Source organism: Lasioglossum baleicum, chromosome 7 (genome assembly GCF_051020765.1).
Source record: "Lasioglossum baleicum chromosome 7, iyLasBale1, whole genome shotgun sequence".
NCBI lineage: Eukaryota > Metazoa > Arthropoda > Insecta > Hymenoptera > Halictidae > Lasioglossum > Lasioglossum baleicum.
In genome coordinates, this window is record NC_134935.1 from 5,159,267 (window position 1) to 5,177,970 (window position 18,704).

Here is an 18,704-nt window from a genome sequence, read left to right on the forward strand (position 1 = left end):
ATAAGTATGAAAATGTAATGGTTCTTCTGTCTTTTTCACCTCTCCTGCTGACATCTTATATAAAAATTTTCGTGTATTTTAATTCTATAATGATTTCTTTCCCTTAAAAATATATATATATATTACGTATATATAAATTGATTAATAAAAATTTGCAATGTGCTTCATGTTAATTCAACATACAACAGCGTGCACATTCTTATACATGTATAAGAACTTGAAATCGATTCAAGTTCATTTGTTATTTGTTGATTGAAATCATATTTTTTATAAATGTAAATTTAAAAAGACTGTGAATGTGTATATGTGTTACACATTTTTATTGAACAGTAAAATATACACATCTTTCTAATTATTGCTTCAAGTAATGTGTAATTAAAATTCTACGAAATAAAAGCTACCCAGCCAACCAAAAATCTAAATTTGGTCGACCTCCTGTGCGCGCATATGCCGAGCTAGTGTCGACCGTAGGACCAGAGTTTGGACATGGGCATGAGGTCGGCATCAGGTCGGCACGAATCGGCCGAATGTGCCTTTGTGGCAGCACTGTCGCACTGATGTACCGCATGCCGAATATCGTTTTACAGGTGAAACAAACAATTCCAATGCCGCTTTTGCAAAATTCACATGTTTTTCTATAAGCGAGGGTGAAACTAATATCCTAATCGCGATATGGAGCAACAAAAAATGAGTATACACATTCGGAGCTAATATCCCGTACATTACTACCGGGCCGGTATATAAGAGAAATTGGCGAAACTCGGTCGCTTTAAAAGTTGAATATTCTTCTATTGGCCTCGGGCGTCTAGAAAAATCAGATGGACAGTACTTATCGAGTACTGCCATTCGCGCGGAGATGATAAAATCATTTTTATTTATCATCTTTAAAATATAAGTGTATTCAATTAGTTGAAATTGAACTGTAAAGAAAATTGTACGGCAATGCAAATTTTAGATTATGTCTCTTGCAATCGATGCAGACAATTTTTATTTCGCATAAAGATCCGCAGCCTAGGAAAAATAACAAATGTGAGAAATAAATAAAATTTGTATTTTTTTTTTCGCCAATTTCTCTTATATACCGGCCCGGTAGTAATGTACGGGATATTAGCTCCGAATGTGTATACTCATTTTTTGTTGCTCCATATCGCGATTAGGATATTAGTTTCACCCTCGCTTATAGAAAAACATGTGAATTTTGCAAAAGCGGCATTGGAATTGTTTGTTTCACCTGTAAAACGATATTCGGCATGCGGTACATCAGTGCGACAGTGCTGCCACAAAGGCACATTCGGCCGATTCGTGCCGACCTGATGCCGACCTCATGCCCATGTCCAAACCCTGGTCCTACGGTCGTCCAAAATTAAGCCAATCGGGACTTGAGCACCTCCGAGCGTAGATTGGACAATGATTTGCCGATCTGTGCCCTAGGCACGGCTTGCCCAAGGCACGCCTGGTTAGCTGGGTATATAAAGGAATCGTGTTCTACATGGAAGGGGGTTGCTTTGTGAAATTAGCCAATGGGTAACGAGGATTCAATATACAGGTTGATACAGGCTTCAGTCAATCTTTAAACTTCAAGAGGATTGTAACTATAGCTTGAATAACCGCTTTATTTTTGGCGCGAAGGTGTTTTATGGTTTTATTCAAAGAAAAAGAAAGTAATAAGTGATATTTATTGAAACGTATAACATATTTATAAGCATACCGTCACCAGGTATAACAATATAGAAATACTAAATATTAATACACGTAAACATCGAAAACTTTTTAAAATACTGAAACCAACATGTACTAAATATGCTACTAAATAAATACTATCGATACATTACGTTAAAGAACTGAGTGATCAAATTTTAATTGTTGTTGTTTTGACAATTTATATTTAATTTGCTGTACGATAATGAACATGTTGTATTTAATGTGTAAATAACTCAATATTGTACTGGACAACGTATAACCTATGAAAGTTGGGGTTCCAATCGATCAAGGTCAAATCTATATAATTCAAAGTAAAATACAAACTGATTGGAAGTCTGTTCTACAATGTAAATAAAATTATGAAATATGTTTATTTTTGATTGTTTGTCTAAGAATCGGCTAAACAATAATCAACAATTTGAAAAGAATGTTTTAAAGAAATTGTTTAAATCATGAATGTAATCTTCGTTTTGTTGTCAGCGTAGAATGGAAGATCCAGCTACAGCACGCTTAAAAGCTTTAGTCGTAAGTAGCAACGATGCCTTGGAATTCAAGTTGGTCCGTATTATGGAAGATTTAGAAGACGATGAAACCACGTTTAAACCAGAAATGTCTCATCAAGTATTCGGTGACAGGTTTGTTTGAAATATAATTATTAAATCAAATATTTCCAAGAATACACTTGACGCCAGCATTAATTACATTATACATATTATATTGATCGACTTGCTTTATTAATTATTTTCTTGATTATTCATTTTATTTGTCAGTGAATCTATATTTGGTTACCGGGATCTTAGAGTGAAGCTATACTACTCGGCAGGTTGCTTAGAAACTTATTTGGGTATGACTTATTCAGAGAAAGTAAACAAATCAATTTGCGAAGGAGTCGAAGCTGACGAAGTGCTACCAAAAATTGTGGAGAAACTCGCGCCGAAAGTATACGATAACTTAGATTCGTTTATAAAATCTCTGGAGAAAGACGATACGTTTAGACCTCACGGAGAAATGCTGCATTCGTTTTCCATCGATGGTAATTACTCTTCTTTGTTTAAATCTGAAAAATTACAGAGAATAAACTAATATATGTATACATATATTTATGTGTATATACAGATGAAGGATGTACTAGAAAATTTGAAGTATACAAAGCTGATATGACTTACAAAGGATTCAAGGAATATCATCAACGTCTACAAACATTTGTTCTTTGGTATATAGATGCTGCTAATTTTATAGACATAGATGACGATCGGTGGCATTACTTTAACATGTAAGATCGGTTCCAATTTGTCTTTAGCTCGTTAAGTACATACTTAATAATCTTGTTTCTTTAAATAGATTTGAAAAGTATCATTCGGCGCATGGAACAGTTCGCTACGCAACTACTGGCTTCGCTACTGTGTATCAATATTACGCGTATCCACACCATACTAGACCCCGTATAGCTCAAGTTCTAATATTACCACCATTTCAAAATATGGGTCTTGGTACTCATTTGTTACATGCGATTTATCGCGAATATATAGGAAGAAATCAAGTCAAGGATATAACAGGTAAACGAGTACATGATGGTTAATAATTATTGTGGACTATATACATCAAATATTTCCCCTGTCTTACCGTTGTGATCGAGAACATAGCTCATTCGATATTTCTTCGTACACGATGGTCTTGTTTCTGTGCTTAATCTGTGTTTAAAATTGAAGAAAAGCCAAGCAAAAGCTAGGCCTGATCAATTAATTTGGTTTCAGTAAAACTAGTTCATTTTGGTAAGGCATTGTCATCATTTTTGTAGTTGAGGACCCATCAGTGACTTTCCAACGATTAAGAGATTACGTGGACGCAATAAACTGCAGCACGTTGCCTAGTTTCTCACGCGAATGTCTGCTTCAAGGGTTTAATAAAACGATGGCTATGGAAGCGAAAGAGAAATTCAAGATCAATAAGGTAGTAATAATTAAAATAGGCATTGATACGCTTCGTTTTTTATATAGGTCTATAATAAAGAATATATTTTCTAGAGACAAGCTCGTAGAGTATATGAAATTTTGAGATTACGCACGACCGATTTATCAAACGAGAATGAATATCGTGAGTATAGACTAGATGTAAAAAAGAGATTGAATATTCCATACAAACGTGAACAGAATGATTTGAGAAAGTTGGAGTGCGCACTGAAAAACATTGATAAGAAATCAAATATCACGTTACCTACATCGGAGCAACGTTTGCAAACTCTTGAAAAAGAATATAGAAGCTTAGAAGAGGAGTATAAGAAAGTAATCAAGCGATTGGAAGATGCGGAAGAACTTTGAAATTCGATATTTTCATATTCTGTTTCCCATTACGTCCCATTGATTTGTATATCATACAAATCGATTAATACTGTTTCAAAGAATCTTAAGTCGAAGTACTCTTTTATTGACTCAATAAGGGTTTTTTTTATTATATAATTTTCAATGGAAAAATACTTCGTAAAATAGAGTACTCGTGTAAGTTACATATTTTTATGATGTCACTTTATCGCGCCAAAGTTTATATATTTATATATCATCGAAATGAAAATGAACAGCTCATTAAGTCTTATTTATATTTTGAACAAATTGAAGATTTTGTGCATCTTAGGCAGTATGCAACGAACAAGTAAATTATGTAACGAACTAGCTAGTACTCCCATCCTAGATTGCCAGCAGATTTAGACGCCAGGTCTCTCTCTCTCTCTCTCTAGTGTCGTAATATATTAATATATAACATAATAATTGGTTAATTTCTTTCGGTTTAATACTGAATATTAAACGTATACATTGTATATTGTTTTTTTACTCGAACGAATATTTAATATGTTTGTAATGCAATGAAATCAAGCGAATGAGATACATACTTTTAATAATTTCTTTTGTAATTTTGTTACTATACCAAAATAAATGTTTCGAAAAACAATGTAAGCATAAAAGTATAATAAAATAGCATCGGTTTCACAATAAAAATTATATTCTCATATAATGCGAAATACGCACAAAACTGTGCGCAATTTACGTTACACACAGTTGCAGAAATTTTTAATACACTGCGCCAGTTATCATTAATACAGCGCTTATCCAGTTTCTTCCCGATCCTATGTATAGTGATAGTGATATAGTGATGCACTGAAATAAATGCAGAGATCTATATAATTAAACTTGAACCGCGTTATTGACAGGTGACCGTGGATGGTTAAATATTCAATGAAATTGTTAAATTCAAAGGCTAAAAAAATGTATGGGTGTCTACTGGAGAACCCTCTATGTCTGTATTGTACAATAAAGATTATTCATTCATGCAAAATGATAAATATTGGATATTCATTACAGCAGCAAATGATTCGTGCCGCTTTTCCCATAAGACGCAATGGAAATTCCGGCATGAATTATTTGCTCTTCCTAAACGTCCGTACAACGCCACTTCATGCAGCGGCAAAACGCTCAAACTGTTAGCCAAACGTTACCGACCGAGAACCTTCGCAACTAAATTTGGCTAACAGTTTGAGCGTTTGGCCGCTGCATGAAGTGGAGCTGTACGGACGTTTAAGAAGAGCAAATAATTCGTGCCGGAATTTGCATTGCGTATTATGGGGAAAGCGGCACGAATCATTTGCTGCTGTAATGAATATCCAGTACTCTTGATTTTTCTTCAATAAATGTAAATATAATGTGTCAGGGAATAAATAATAACCAATTAATTTCTCTGACAGAATTTACTGAAAATTGTTACAGTTAGAAATTATTGAGATATTTACGCAAACTCCATAAATGTTGTAATACACGTGTAAATATGTACATGTAAATACTATTCGTCTGTGCTATTGCCACATTGCTCATGGTGCTGGAATTTGCTGGAATGGGGTAGTGGAGTGGAAGTGGAAGGAGAAGGGTTAAAAGTTAAAGGAGGAGAGGAAAAAACAGCAAACAACTATTTAGTTTTGATTTGGTTGTTTCTGGCGACACTGCCGCTAAGGAAAATTTCAAAATGGCTAAATACAAGGTCAAGGTACGATTGTTTTTTGTAATATAATTTATGTAGCAGCATGTTTCATTTATCTTATAAAAGGTACGTTGTAAAGTGTACAAGTAGATACGCAAGTAAGGTACGCAAAGTTTTTAAATTTCATTTATCCACATTACTTGTTGCACGTGACATGTGTCACGCTATTTTCTTATTATATTAAAGACATTAGCATGTTCGTAGAAGTTTATTTAATTGAAATTTATAGATTGGAATAATTGGCGGTTCTGGTTTGGAGAATCCCCAAGAAGAAATCCTCAGTGAGCGTACTGTACTTACTCGGGAGAGCGTGAAAAATGAGTTTGGATTGCCTTCCAGTGATCTTTATCAGGGAAAGATTCAAGGTGTGGACGTAGTATTATTGTCAAGGTAATATTATATTTATCTACGAAAGCAATGGAATGTATAGTTGTATAATAGTTCTATAATTTATTTTGCATTACTTTCTTTCTTCTGTATCGTCAAATATTAACAAAGTTTTAATCCAAAGTTTTAGTTCTATTTATCGGACACAAGAAATTTCTGATAACAAATTAATTAATTCATTTTCTTTTATGCCATAGCATTTTCTATAATCTATAATAATGTTTTCTATATCTTAAACAAAAAATATTGTAACACTCTTGATTTGTATACAAAGGGGAAACGTCAATTTTATTTTTCAAAATAAAATAATACTAGGTACTTGTTATTTTTATTAATTTCTAAAAAGTTTGTTTCCTGTCCGATAACCTGGTGGGGCACGGTAACTGATACCTTCACTCTAACAAAATTATATCGAGTAAAACTAACACTTTTGATATCACCATTTGTCAATTTGAAATTGGTTTTTAATAATTCCTTAATAACAACAGGCATGGTCCAGGTCACAGACTGAATCCCACTGCAGTCAATTATCGTGCAAATATCGAAGCTTTAAAATTAGCTGGATGCACTCACATACTCGCATCCGCAGCATGCGGTTCACTGCAAGAATCCATTCCCAAAGGGCAATTAGTTGTTCCAGACAGTTTCATAGATAGGACAACAAAAAGAAATGTGACTTTTTACGATAATACTTCGTCTAAATATGCGGGTAATTTTTATGCTTTTCCAATTTTATTTACAAGCCATTTGTTAACAGAGGTTGTACAATGTTTAATTATAGGTGTATGTCACATTCCCATGGAACCAGCTTTTCACCCAGAGACATCGAAAATATTATACCAAGTTGGTAAAGACTTAAACTACGATATTAGGTGTGGAGGAACAGTAGTAGTGATAGAAGGACCACGTTTCTCCTCGAAAGCTGAAAGTAATGCGATGCGTATCTGGGGTGGAGATTTGATCGGTATGACTACATGTCCAGAGGTATTTTGTCAAACATAGCAACAATTTTTAGAGAAGACATTTTTCAATTCTCAATATCTCAATTTAGACAATTTTCAACGATTGAATTAGGTACACCTGGCTAAAGAAGCAGGACTACTGTACGGACTTGTTGCAATGGCAACAGATTATGATTGTTGGAGAGACTGCGAAGATAAAGTCCATGCGGCAGATGTAGTGGAGGTATTTAAAAAGAATGTTGATAAGGTGAAAAATCTGCTTATAGGAACAATCAAAGTTATCGGTGAAAAGAATTGGGACAAAGAGATCGATGATTTAAAGGTAACTAAGCCATATAGGCGAATAAAAGTATTAAATTATACATGATTTTGTATTTCAGGAACTGCGCGAAAGTAGTAATGTTTCTTCGTAAACATTCTTCTTATGATTCCAATCGCAAGAAAGACTTACAACTTAGAATTTCAATTGAGAATTATAACTTGTAAGTTAAATTAAAGGTTGTGGGAACATATTATATGTACATTTATAATATTTAATAAATAATGCGACAACGAAACTTGGCTTTATTATTTAATACTATTTCTCTATACAGTTAATAAAAGCAAGTCAATCGATTGACGATTTTTGTTCAATATATATCTACAAGCGGCAACAGTGTTATTTTTTTGATCGCAAGTAAGAATTCATTTATTCATGGATCAAATACATTTATCATTCGGTTAGGTATTGTCGTTGCTATAACTGAAATATAATATTGTAATTGATTTTTAAGGTATATAAAATAATACATTACTCAGAATTATCAGTATGATACATTTAACGGTTCTCTTAAACATATAATATGTTCATCACATAACACATAGGAAACTCTATTTTTGTACAAATTTTCAATTAGAGACGATAAAACTTTATTTCTACGTTAACAATTTGTCGCCAACAATACGATATACGAATATAGTTGCGTCTTGAAGCACCGATCGTAGCTAAACATTAAAAGGAAAGTTTTTTAACTGGAGAAAAATTAATTGCCACAGATACAATCAATTTGCATAAAAGTGGAATAATAATTTATCCTAGTTGGTACCCGTTCTATTTCTAAAACGTATGTACAGATTAAACCTGCGAGTGTGTTCAAACGTATGCTTTTAATTTATGCCCATCAATTAAAGTATCATTTTCAAAGAAACGAGGGTAAATGATACTTAAAGTAATATGCATAGTACATTTTCTATACACAAAGCATTTACAGTACAACTTATTCAATCATTCGATAAATGATTTCCTCAATATTCACTTTACTTTTGTGCTGCCTTCTTCACACCAGTATTTATTCAATTTCAATTTAGTTTCTTAATCGTAATCATGTTTATGTATCGTTAAATTATAGTAATAATACTTCACAATTTAACTAAGATTTTGCAAATCCATAATTTCTAATAAATACTATTTGTATAATTAATATCCAGTAAATTGGGAACGTATATTACCAAAAAATTGTATTGTTTAGTTGCATTGTAACATGTGTAATATACAATAAAGACTTTGAATGAAGGCGATTCAGCATCACTTTGTTCAGTTGTATGTTTTATATATATGCTTTTATAACAAGATGCATTTTTTTCATAACAATATTCACAATGTCCTTAACTTTGTAGATAATACATAACATAATACAGTTATACATTACAGAATTTTTATTCTGGCACGATACTCATTTTTTTTGTTTGTTGTTGTAATACCATGTAAAATAGGTTGTGCTATATTTAATTATGGAAAAGTTCACGAATCAACTTATATAGGTATTAGAAGGGAATACGTGGTTTCTGTTTTATTATAAACAACAGAAATTTTCAAAGCACAATTTGTAATAATGCCAGTTACTTAATCGAATACAAATCTATTATATTCGAAAAAAAAAGAATTTTTGTTATGCGGTATTGAAATATCTTTACTGGAATTTATTCAAACGATTGCACAATCTATTATGCACAGTTTATATTGAACTAACATCATAGACCATACATCTCTCCAGGATTTTGATGCACTATAAAAATATCATTATACTTTGGGTAAACATTTGGTCTACTCCTGGAAGTGAACCGATGACAATTACGATAACATGATAATCCAAATTACTATAAAGTTCGAAATGCTGAAATCATAATTTATACAATTAAAGAGAGAAACTTTTGTACGCACCTGTTGTTAAGTACCTGGAGTTATAGAAGTATGTTATGTAAATGAAAAAAAAATATTTAAAACATAGACGGAAAATAGGCTCATCTTTGATGATTAAACCTTACTGTCGACCATATCTACATTGATTTTATAATACACATAGGGGTAGTAGTCATTTTGGCCAAAACCTAATCCAGCTATTTCCATGCTCTGCTTGAACATACGAATACAATAAAAATTAATTAGTTTCAAATGTATTATTTTACAATGATGTAAAAGTACAACGTACTTCTTGATTTCCTTGCGAAGCAGAAGATCCTGTAGCAGAGGAGTCTAAGTGAGCATAGAGCTGATTAAGAACATCACGTAGTCGCCTTGCACACTTTTTGTGCGGGTGCAACAAAATTGCTTGGAAATTCACAGGTAACCCGTACCTGTTCAATTATTATTCTAATCAGTACGCGTACGCTTGAAAGACTCATGTGATTAGGTATTAAATGAAACACTACCTCAGAACAGACTCCACAAATACACGCAATGCTTTAACATGAATCCATGCACAAAAACATTCACTGAAATTGACTTTTAACCAACGTACAAGAGGTCCGAACTGTTTCTTTTTATCAGTTACCAACTTTGTAATTTCATTTTTCCCTAAAATATATTTTAATTAATTCATATGTACAAAAGTATAAGAATTTCTATTAGAATAACAATTACCTGCTGCTAACTCCTCTTCGTTGTACGTAAAATCTCGAACGATGAATTTCTTCTCACGAGCGTGTAACTTGAATTCTTCAATAACTTTTTTGAATAAGCTGACGGTAAATAAACCATACTCAGCATCCTGAGTAATAAGTTGTGTACTACGTGGAACTATCATATCTGTTAGTTTTTCGTATCCACCGTACCATTCCTGGAAGCTCGCTCTGAAATATGCACATATAGAAGTGTATTTGTAAATATCTAAACAATGGATAAGTACATTAAAGAAAGTAAGTGTATTTACCTTGGCACAATTACAAGTAACGTAGTTAAATATTCACTGTCCAAGATGAAGTGTTCCTTTTTAACTAAGTCAGCCAAATTTCTTGTTAATAAACTTCCTCTGTGTAATAGTAATTACTTATGATTACTATATGAATAGTATAAAATTTAGAGCGATGATACAATTACTCTGCGTACCTTACAAGAAGTTCCGTGAAAGGAATGCAGAGCTGATTCCTTTCACGGATCTTCATGTGAGGCGCAAACAGTACTTCAAATGACAATAAAATTAGCTGTGACATATATAACATACTTCTAATACTCACGTTTGTTTCTTTTCAAGATTTTGTAAATTGCCTTTCAGGTTGTTATATGTTGTAGATTTAGTTTTGAGATCTGCATCGATTTGACCCACTTGTTTACTGATAATATCGGCGATATTTCTCAGGGATTGTTTAATAGGATATTTCGCCATATCCCACTGGAACCGAGTTATATATGACGGTAGATCACCTAGTAAATTTAAAATATTATAGTAATCATTTCGTGGAGCAACATGTGTTTCAGTTTCTATAACATATTCGAACAGAGCTTGCAAAATTCTGAACATATGGTATCATAAGTAACATGCAATGTTTAAATCATATGTAATACTAAGTGCTTAGAATGTGCTCACAAATGCAATATCCATTATATCTTTAATAATGATTGAAACAAGTTTAGAAGCCGAGAATGACAAAGCTCTGTTGAATCACAAAATATATTGTACAAACGCATAGACGGTATACCATGTAAAATAGTGAGCATAACTTATTCTATTTCCAAATGAAAATATGCTTTTGTACTACAAAATTTATTCTGTTTTAAAAATTTATTAATCGTAAGTTTGCTTTTTATTTACATGCGTGTGTACAATATATTTATTGCATATGAATATGTATTCTAATTAAACTAATCTTAATTGGATTATAAATAAAACAATTCTCAGACTGACTCTGTGATAAGGAGAGTATTGATAACAATGAGATAACAGAGAAAGACTGTTTCTACTAAACTGATTTCTCTTGATTCTAGTACGCTCCTTACTAAAATTATTAGCATTACAAAAATAAGCGAAACATTAACAAAATACAGCATGCAAACATTAGTGTATAGAAGCATTTAATGTCGTCAATGCATTGTTTCTTAATTATGAGAATCGTTTCATATTAATAGATGTGGCTTCCTAATTCATAATATTATTTTCATAAATATCTATTTAAATTGGCTTCTGGTTCATTCGATTATTTATACTTAATAATAATAATAATAATAATGCATGTTAGTAATATATAAATATATATTTATTTGTTTATTAATAATTAATTGTAAGAGTTAGAAGAATTACTCGTAAATCACGTTTGAATGAATCAACCACTAAATGGTTGTAAAAATACATTATTAATATTTTGGAAAAGTAAACTTGTCTTTCAAAATATTCATTCAAACAAAATTTATGATAACTCTGTGATAATTAGAAAATTAACTTTGAAGTAGTTCATAGTACTTCGTATAGTTCTAATAATGTTTCTTCATAAAACTATTGCTTTACAACATCTTTGAATGAACAAACACACGCACACTCGCGCACTCAGGCATGCATCTATACGCATGTACACTTGGATCATCAGAACTATGAATAAGTAAATGAATACCATAGAATATAATGGCTATAGATATTGTGTAATACGAATATTTCATATGTGTATTTGAAAAATATTAGTTTTATCTGGTATATACTATCAGTGACTTAAATGATATATTGTAACATGAGCAATAACGTAAACACAGAGTATGCAGCTAAGCCAAGATATCTAAGCATTTCATGCCAACTGTTTATGAAGTACTTTATTAAAGTTGATCAGTAGGATGTATTCTGTGAAATGGGTAACTTGTAGTGTTGAAGGGTATTTGAGCACCATACTGTCTGCAAAATCTATATCTGATCATGCGAAATAGTATTCTTATAAGTCCATGTACCGATCGATAAGTGTTTAAAAATTTTGTTTTGTTAAATTGTGTCTCATCTGTAATCTGTGCTAGCGTCCATAATACATATGTTGTACATGTATTACAGTTTGTGCAGTATTGTCCTTCTACGAAAAATTATAAAATGTAATGGTTAAAAAGCAATGTGAAAGCTAGGTATGGGAAGAATGCTAAAAAGTATACTAAAACAAAATTCAATTAAATAAAGTAGTGTTGCTATTTCCACATTTTACAACGATTCTTAAACCATACTTCGTACAGTATTTTCAGATCAATGAATTTACCTTAATTGTCCGATTAGAATTTGGAGTTTTTGAACAGTGTCTAACTAAAATTATAGAAGCAAATGAAAATAATGTTAAAACAATAATATTTTAAAAACCGATTGTTTCTCTTTTTATTCTGATATTTGATTAAAATTGATAGAAATTTTTTTTAAACATATATCTTTAGAAGAATTGAAACAGAGTATGGTATAAGAAGATAGAAAATAAAAACATAAAGAGAAGCTTTAAAATGAAAAAGAAGGGGTTGAAAATTATTAAGGTAATACACTATGTGTTCATTCATTCGTCCACAGCACCTGGAACAATTGATTGAACAATATCCGAAAAATGTTAATTGAACACGAATCTTTTCTCATCAAGTGGACTTCACAAAAGAAAAAAATAACTCGACCAATTTTCCCTAATTTTGTTTGTAGAAAATTTTGTGAAATATTTCTTCACAACAAGGACGCAGGAGTAAAAAAGAACTAGCTAAGAACTGAAAACATACTAGAGCATTTCCCGAAAAATTAAACTTTCAGAATGTACGCACATTTGCTGCAATTAAAATGTGCTAGAAAGTTGGGCAGCTGTCTTTGTTATCTTCCGATATTTTAATTCCTGCGTGCATAAGAAATTAAATATTGCTGTAACATCATTGAGGAAATTATTGCGGTAGAACGTAAAAATATTTGACATACTAGGGTATTTGATTTAGAATCACAAAGCTCGATAAACTAACCCAAGTATCTTTCCTTTTTGGTACTGTTTCACTTTGTGTATGCTGTAAGCATTGGAGAGAGATTGTCATGACTTTTATGAAAGTGTTCCCTTCCTCTTTTTCGGCACATCATTGAAATATGTATATAATAAGTATTTACAAATACGTTATATATGTATACTTATAATCACCAATACGAAACAGTTGTGTTCTTCAAACAATGCAAATTTAATAGTCACAAAAAATGTGTGGAGAAGTTACTTACAGTGACGAAACAAAAAATAATATGTATAATAAGCAATGCTTTCTTATTTGACACAGCACATTAACATTGAAGGAAGACCTCAAATATACTCTATTACATTGGAGGCAAGATTTGGCAGAAAAATATTTCAGCGTTACAAACATTGCATATGTAGTGCAGCTGTGCAAAATTGACATTGAAGGAAATGCGCACTAGGATCATGAAGATACTTTCATTGTACACGATATTGTTAATCGAATAGACTTGGAGTTCGACATTATATTGTTTCTCTTTCTTCTTCTTGTCCCTAAAGTTAAAGCTGCATGCGAAGATCGTCGTTTACAAAACTAGAATACCATGAAATGACAACCTCTCTCTTTCTCTCTCTCTCTCGCTCTCTCTCTTACTTTCTTTCTCTCCTATATCTACCTCCAAAGGAGATAAGACAAGACAAGAATCGGTCGCTAAACGGGCGAATCACGAGGTGCACAGGAAAAATAGGTTTGAACAAGTCTCGCAGCTATGTTTGGGGAAAAAGGTTCGACGGGTTGACCTGGCGGTGGTAGGACGGGTACCTGGATTGGGCAAATTGCCGCTATGGTCTTGGTCTTGGTCGTGGTCGCTGTTTTGGTCCGCATCGTCTTCGTCGTCGTTGTCATAGCCAAGCGATTTGCGATTGGAGGTACACCGATCCGCTTTCTCAGTAGTCCGGTGACGTGTCGTCGACTTCCATCTGGTCTCTCCTTCACTGCTACAGTTTGATGAAAGGGAAAGGCTGGGACTTGTGGGGGTAGGACTAGGGATTGGTGTGGAAGAGGTTGAAGCGGAGCACCAATGCGCATGGTAGCATGAATATACTGACAGAGGATCGTTCGATGATCGAACATCACAGATGCCTTGAGGACTGTGTGATGATTTCTTGTCGAAATCGGAGGAATGATTATGATGTTTATGGCTATGATGATGATCATGATGATGATGGTGACGCTGGTGATGATGCTGACCTAAACAGGCGGCCGGATCTGGTTCGCATTTCTCCGATTCCTTCCACTGCCTGTGGTGCTCCTTCGAAGTCTTGTGTGATGGGGTGACGGGGGTGTTTGGCGGGGTGTCCGGGCCCCCTTCGGGGCTCGAGCTCTCCCCATCCATTGACGTTTGACCTATCCATTACAGCCCAGTCCCAATCTCCGCGCGATTTTTTCTTACGTCTCGTTCAACTATTATTGCGTCCTACGCAAATGCCTAACGACAATGCTGTCGAAACTCAATCAAAATAACTCAAAGAAAAAAAAATAATAACGTGGAGTATTTAGCGTATCGAAATCTATATATCCTGATCAAGAGTCAATGGATGTATTATAATAATGCTTAATTATAAGTCATTCTTGTAATCCAATTCTAATAACTACTACCCACATTGATATTATGGTATGTATTATATACTATTACTAGACTGCTTTATGCAAAATAAAAATTTTCTTTATCACTTACAAGATGCAGGAACCATATAAAAAGTTCTTCCTGTCTTCAACAATTGTAATAAATTAAATATAACATTTTACTGTTTTAAACTATAACGTTTTTACTGTTTTAAATAACATCAACCCATTTTTGTCATAAATGCATCAAATCTGTTGTCTAATTATTACGTATTGTATATCGGAATAACTGCGTTCAAGAAAATATAACATATGTGTATCTTGGAATCATGGTATTAATTATTTTATTGAAGTATTCGAATATACTCTATTTATATCTGTACTATGAAATAAATTTTGCGTTAAATACTCCGATGTAACTAAATCAAGAAACTAAGATAGAATAACGAGAAAATAATACGAAACAGTACAGAATCAAAAAAAACAAAAAGGAAAAAAAGAGAACCGGAAACTGTACGAGCAAATGATATGCAATGATTATAACTTAAAGTTGCAAATGATCAATAATGCTAAAGGGGAAAATAGTACATAATCAAACTAAAGAGAAAAGAAACAGAATCCTTGTAATAACTAATTAGAGCTTGGTGACCACAGTAACCCAAGCGACTCCTTGCGTCCTTTATACGTTTCTCATATAACAAGGTATCGTCTGTATTTCCAGATTTCCATGTACAAGATTACTGAAATTTCTCTTCTATCTTAGCACACAATACGGCATTTTCTGTCTTGAAATGTTTTTTGTAGCATTATACAACATCCTTGATGGTGCACATGTATGAGCATTTGTTAATAAAATAATAAGTAAGGTAGGGAAACAGGGTTAATGTGGTCCAAATTAAATGAAGCAAGCCAAGCAACACCACAAATATGAAAACTTATTCATAGTAAGTAATAAATGATATGACTTCTAAACCAATTAGAATAATAAGCATTCTACAGATATATAAATTATATGGCGGAATACAATGTGTACCATTGTTCTATTTCACATAATTAATCAACTTTATCAAATCCTACGATCAAAGTGCTCACTTAATTCAATTATAAATCTGCATCGTGTCTTTTAAAAACTGAGTATTAAAATACGAATTTCAATAAGATCAATTTTGTTGTACTTCGAGTACAATGGTAAGAAGATTGAATTGATTTTAAAATGGTGCACATCATATTTATGGATGTTAGTTACTATGTGCTATAGCCACAAATATTTTGCCTGCATATTACTCTCGATTAAAAGTCAAACAGAATATGAATCTGTTTAAACATAGTCACAGAAAAATGCGATCGCTCGTATATTATATTTAGCATACACAGACAAAATTTCATTTACACCTAATTGATCTATTAATGTAGGGTATTCAGGAGAATAAGGGCCAAAAGACTCTAAAGTCGTGCTATCATTATTTTCAATGAATAAATGAAAAATCTTAATAAATCAACTAATAAATATTTAAGAGATCTTCATTAAAGAAAAATTCTAAACAGTGTGTATGTTTTGTGTTGTGTATAGTATTCACTGATGTTTTTCTGCCAACCGATATTATGCTTTGTTATAACATCTTACACAAAAAATCGATCGATACCTGTCTGCAAGGGCCCAAAAAGTATTATCCTTAATACGGTAATTTATCAAATTTATATTTAGCATTTGTATGTAATAAAAGTATGCAATTAAATAATTTTGGACCCCTGAATGTTTAAACGATCTATTCTCTTTTACCAGAGAATAGATGCAAATATAAATTAAAGAGCAAGTTCTAAATTTACAAGCACAACACTTTTATACTCACTATTGTTGGCCATTAGATTCTCTTGCAGTTTGTCTCTTTTATCTTCTAGGACCTCTCCCAAATATGTTGCCACCTTGCGAGTAACTTGTTCCACGTAGATGTCAAGCTTTCCCAAGTCATCCGACAAACCCACCAGCTGGTCCAACGTTCCAACTTTTAAGTCCGGGATATGGAATTTGAAGTTAACCGATAAAGAATGTTGTTTGGATGTTAAATTGTTCATGATTTCCCATGTCTCCTGACACGTTTCGTCTCCTGGTGCCGATATCAACCAATATTCCGTCATTTTGAATGATATTTCTAGATAAATATCTTAGTATCTCTGAAATGGTATACAATATTTTATATCATAAATAACAATCAGACTGTGGATCTTTATGCAAAATCAAAAGTTTGTGCATCAATTGCAAGACACAGGAGCTAAGTATAAATTTATATTGTTCGCTAATCATTTTAATGTAGTGGAAATAATACATTAATACTATTAATTGTCTTCTAATTTCTTAAATTGCACCTGCTCATTTTTGTCATAAATGCATAAACTAATGCATAAAATAATAATAACAAAAGACGAATTATTACCGAACAATCTTGTTATCGGTGAAATTTTCGATAATTACATTTTCATATTATTACATTTTATTACTGACGATTTCTTTTTTACAATATACAACTACACCTAACACTTGACATATGTCGATGAAACTTGCATTACCATTACGATATATTCCTGCGGATCGATAATCATTTTCAAAGAGGAAAAATTGTTTTTGAACTAATAAAACTGACGTTTCGCCAACAACCACCTGCTTCACCTTGTCGATCCATGTTATTATATCGATGACAAATAACTGTATAAACCTGTAGTCATTCATCCACTGATTATTGACGTCTATTTACACATGAAGCAATCAATAACCTAAAATATGGGATGCTAAGGGCTTCCACGGAAAGTCCGTGAATTCGTGAAAAGTTCAATAAAAGAAGGGGGTGTGGCACAGTGTATTTCTTCCGACAATGATATTATGTAATTAGGCGCGCTTTCCACGTGACATATAGTTAGTGCACGAATGGCGCGCTTAACTTGCATAGTGATCGATATAGGCAAGTGACAAGTGTGCAGAAAATTGCATACGAAAACGGATGCCCTTGAATTGTCGTAAGCCATACGAGGGCATTAACTACAATGTTGGGCTTTATTATCAAAACGATTTAATGGCGTCCGTTAATAAACCCCTGGTAAAATCGATAACGCGGTTGCTCCTCCTTTCAAATACGTCACACGTTCGCTTTCTGAATTATACGGATGTTCGATGCCACATGACGTGACGAATTATCGCGTTTAACATTCGCGAAATGCATGTGTCTAGAAAGTCTTGACAGAAACTTTCGACACCTTCTAATGGCAACACATAAATTAATGATTCTTTACCACTTGAGAAGAAAAAAAAATTCGTCTCGGTATCAGTTTCGTCTATCACGGAAAAAATTAAATCGTTTCCACTTACGAGATATCTTGTGTTGCACCTTTGCTCGGAGAACGCGGCAGATGCTTGAATTTCTCAAGAAATTCAAAACATTCGCTGTTCTAAATCACTCGTCGCCGAAACTATCAGAAACCATTGCGACCTCACGTGATGACAATTGTGTGCTGCTGCCTTACGACCCGCCCGGCAACTAAAACAAACTGAAACGGAGCATCATCAGCTGACTCGGAATCCATCTGCAACAATTACGCATTATTGCCACTACACGCGTTGCAATATATACACATTGCAACTTACGATTGTAATGTTAAATTCAATTTCATTGGTCCCGTTACTCGTCGCATGCTTATTAGAAAAACTAATTGTCGAGTGCTACGCGTATTTCTTCCACAAATATGGTGTAAAATGCGCCCTTCGCAAAACTGTCTAATTAGAAAAGAGAGGTTGGCAATACTGATTTTCATTTTTCAAACACCACAATCTTTGTTAT

General features: G+C 33.0%; 3 protein-coding genes across 19 annotated transcripts; 2 read left to right on the forward strand and 1 right to left on the reverse strand.

The window, feature by feature from the left end:
- Positions 1 to 1,556: 1,556 nt before the first annotated feature.
- On the forward strand, positions 1,557 to 5,024 carry Hat1 (histone acetyltransferase 1). Of its 10 annotated transcripts, none has more exons than XM_076427139.1 (7): positions 1,557 to 1,717; positions 2,182 to 2,336; positions 2,561 to 2,734; positions 2,818 to 2,974; positions 3,043 to 3,257; positions 3,500 to 3,651; positions 3,726 to 5,024. In XM_076427139.1, exons 2-7 carry the CDS (start codon positions 2,288 to 2,290, stop codon positions 4,017 to 4,019), a joined length of 1,041 nt encoding a protein of 346 aa, XP_076283254.1. In that variant the 5' UTR covers positions 1,557 to 1,717; positions 2,182 to 2,287; the 3' UTR covers positions 4,020 to 5,024. The 10 variants fall into 10 exon arrangements, with proteins under 10 accessions (XP_076283254.1, XP_076283252.1, XP_076283248.1 ...); XM_076427137.1 differs by having other exon boundaries at positions 2,187 to 2,336; XM_076427133.1 differs by having other exon boundaries at positions 2,472 to 2,734; positions 3,726 to 5,022.
- Positions 5,025 to 5,351: 327 nt separating this feature from the next.
- LOC143210887 (S-methyl-5'-thioadenosine phosphorylase) lies at positions 5,352 to 15,497 on the forward strand. 4 transcript variants are annotated; one of them, XM_076428147.1, is made up of 6 exons: positions 5,352 to 5,730; positions 5,954 to 6,114; positions 6,600 to 6,820; positions 6,893 to 7,095; positions 7,186 to 7,395; positions 13,576 to 15,497. In XM_076428147.1, the coding sequence occupies exons 1-6, from the start codon at positions 5,710 to 5,712 to the stop codon at positions 13,690 to 13,692; spliced, it is 933 nt and encodes a 310-aa protein (XP_076284262.1). In that variant the 5' UTR covers positions 5,352 to 5,709; the 3' UTR covers positions 13,693 to 15,497. The 4 variants fall into 4 exon arrangements, with proteins under 4 accessions (XP_076284262.1, XP_076284264.1, XP_076284261.1 ...); XM_076428149.1 differs by lacking the exon at positions 13,576 to 15,497 and adding an exon at positions 7,454 to 7,630 and having other exon boundaries at positions 5,357 to 5,730; XM_076428146.1 differs by having other exon boundaries at positions 5,697 to 5,827.
- Positions 7,596 to 18,635, reverse strand: Vha44 (V-type proton ATPase subunit Vha44). 5 transcript variants are annotated; one of them, XM_076428139.1, is made up of 10 exons: positions 18,512 to 18,635; positions 18,236 to 18,414; positions 16,728 to 17,049; positions 14,074 to 14,658; positions 10,566 to 10,752; positions 10,262 to 10,360; positions 9,973 to 10,181; positions 9,762 to 9,906; positions 9,542 to 9,686; positions 7,596 to 9,462 (listed from the first exon to the last, which is right to left on the reverse strand). In XM_076428139.1, the coding sequence occupies exons 3-10, from the start codon at positions 17,011 to 17,013 to the stop codon at positions 9,367 to 9,369; spliced, it is 1,752 nt and encodes a 583-aa protein (XP_076284254.1). In that variant the 5' UTR covers positions 17,014 to 17,049; positions 18,236 to 18,414; positions 18,512 to 18,635; the 3' UTR covers positions 7,596 to 9,366. The 5 variants fall into 5 exon arrangements, with proteins under 5 accessions (XP_076284254.1, XP_076284256.1, XP_076284255.1 ...); XM_076428141.1 differs by lacking the exons at positions 18,236 to 18,414; positions 18,512 to 18,635 and adding an exon at positions 17,443 to 18,205; XM_076428140.1 differs by lacking the exons at positions 18,236 to 18,414; positions 18,512 to 18,635 and adding an exon at positions 17,310 to 17,451.
- Positions 18,636 to 18,704: the final 69 nt, after the last annotated feature.

Bases quoted from the DNA above. Each gene is read 5' to 3' on its own strand.
- Hat1 (XM_076427133.1), top strand. From the start codon at position 2,188: ATGGAAGATCCAGCTACAGCACGCTTAAAAGCTTTAGTCGTAAGTAGC. The intron at 2,337-2,471 runs GTTTGTTTGAAA...TTTATTTGTCAG, and splicing joins CATCAAGTATTCGGTGACAG to TGAATCTATATTTGGTTACC. The intron at 3,652-3,725 runs GTAGTAATAATT...TATATTTTCTAG, and splicing joins AGAAATTCAAGATCAATAAG to AGACAAGCTCGTAGAGTATA.
- Vha44 (XM_076428139.1), bottom strand. From the start codon at position 17,013: ATGACGGAATATTGGTTGATATCGGCACCAGGAGACGAAACGTGTCAG. The intron at 10,361-10,565 runs GTGAGTATTAGA...ACTATTACACAG, and splicing joins AATCTTGAAAAGAAACAAAC to AGGAAGTTTATTAACAAGAA. The intron at 9,907-9,972 runs GTAATTGTTATT...AATATATTTTAG, and splicing joins CGAAGAGGAGTTAGCAGCAG to GGAAAAATGAAATTACAAAG.
- LOC143210887 (XM_076428146.1), top strand. From the start codon at position 5,768: ATGTTTCATTTATCTTATAAAAGGTACGTTGTAAAGTGTACAAGTAGA. The intron at 6,115-6,599 runs GTAATATTATAT...TAATAACAACAG, and splicing joins GACGTAGTATTATTGTCAAG to GCATGGTCCAGGTCACAGAC. The intron at 7,096-7,185 runs GTATTTTGTCAA...CGATTGAATTAG, and splicing joins GTATGACTACATGTCCAGAG to GTACACCTGGCTAAAGAAGC.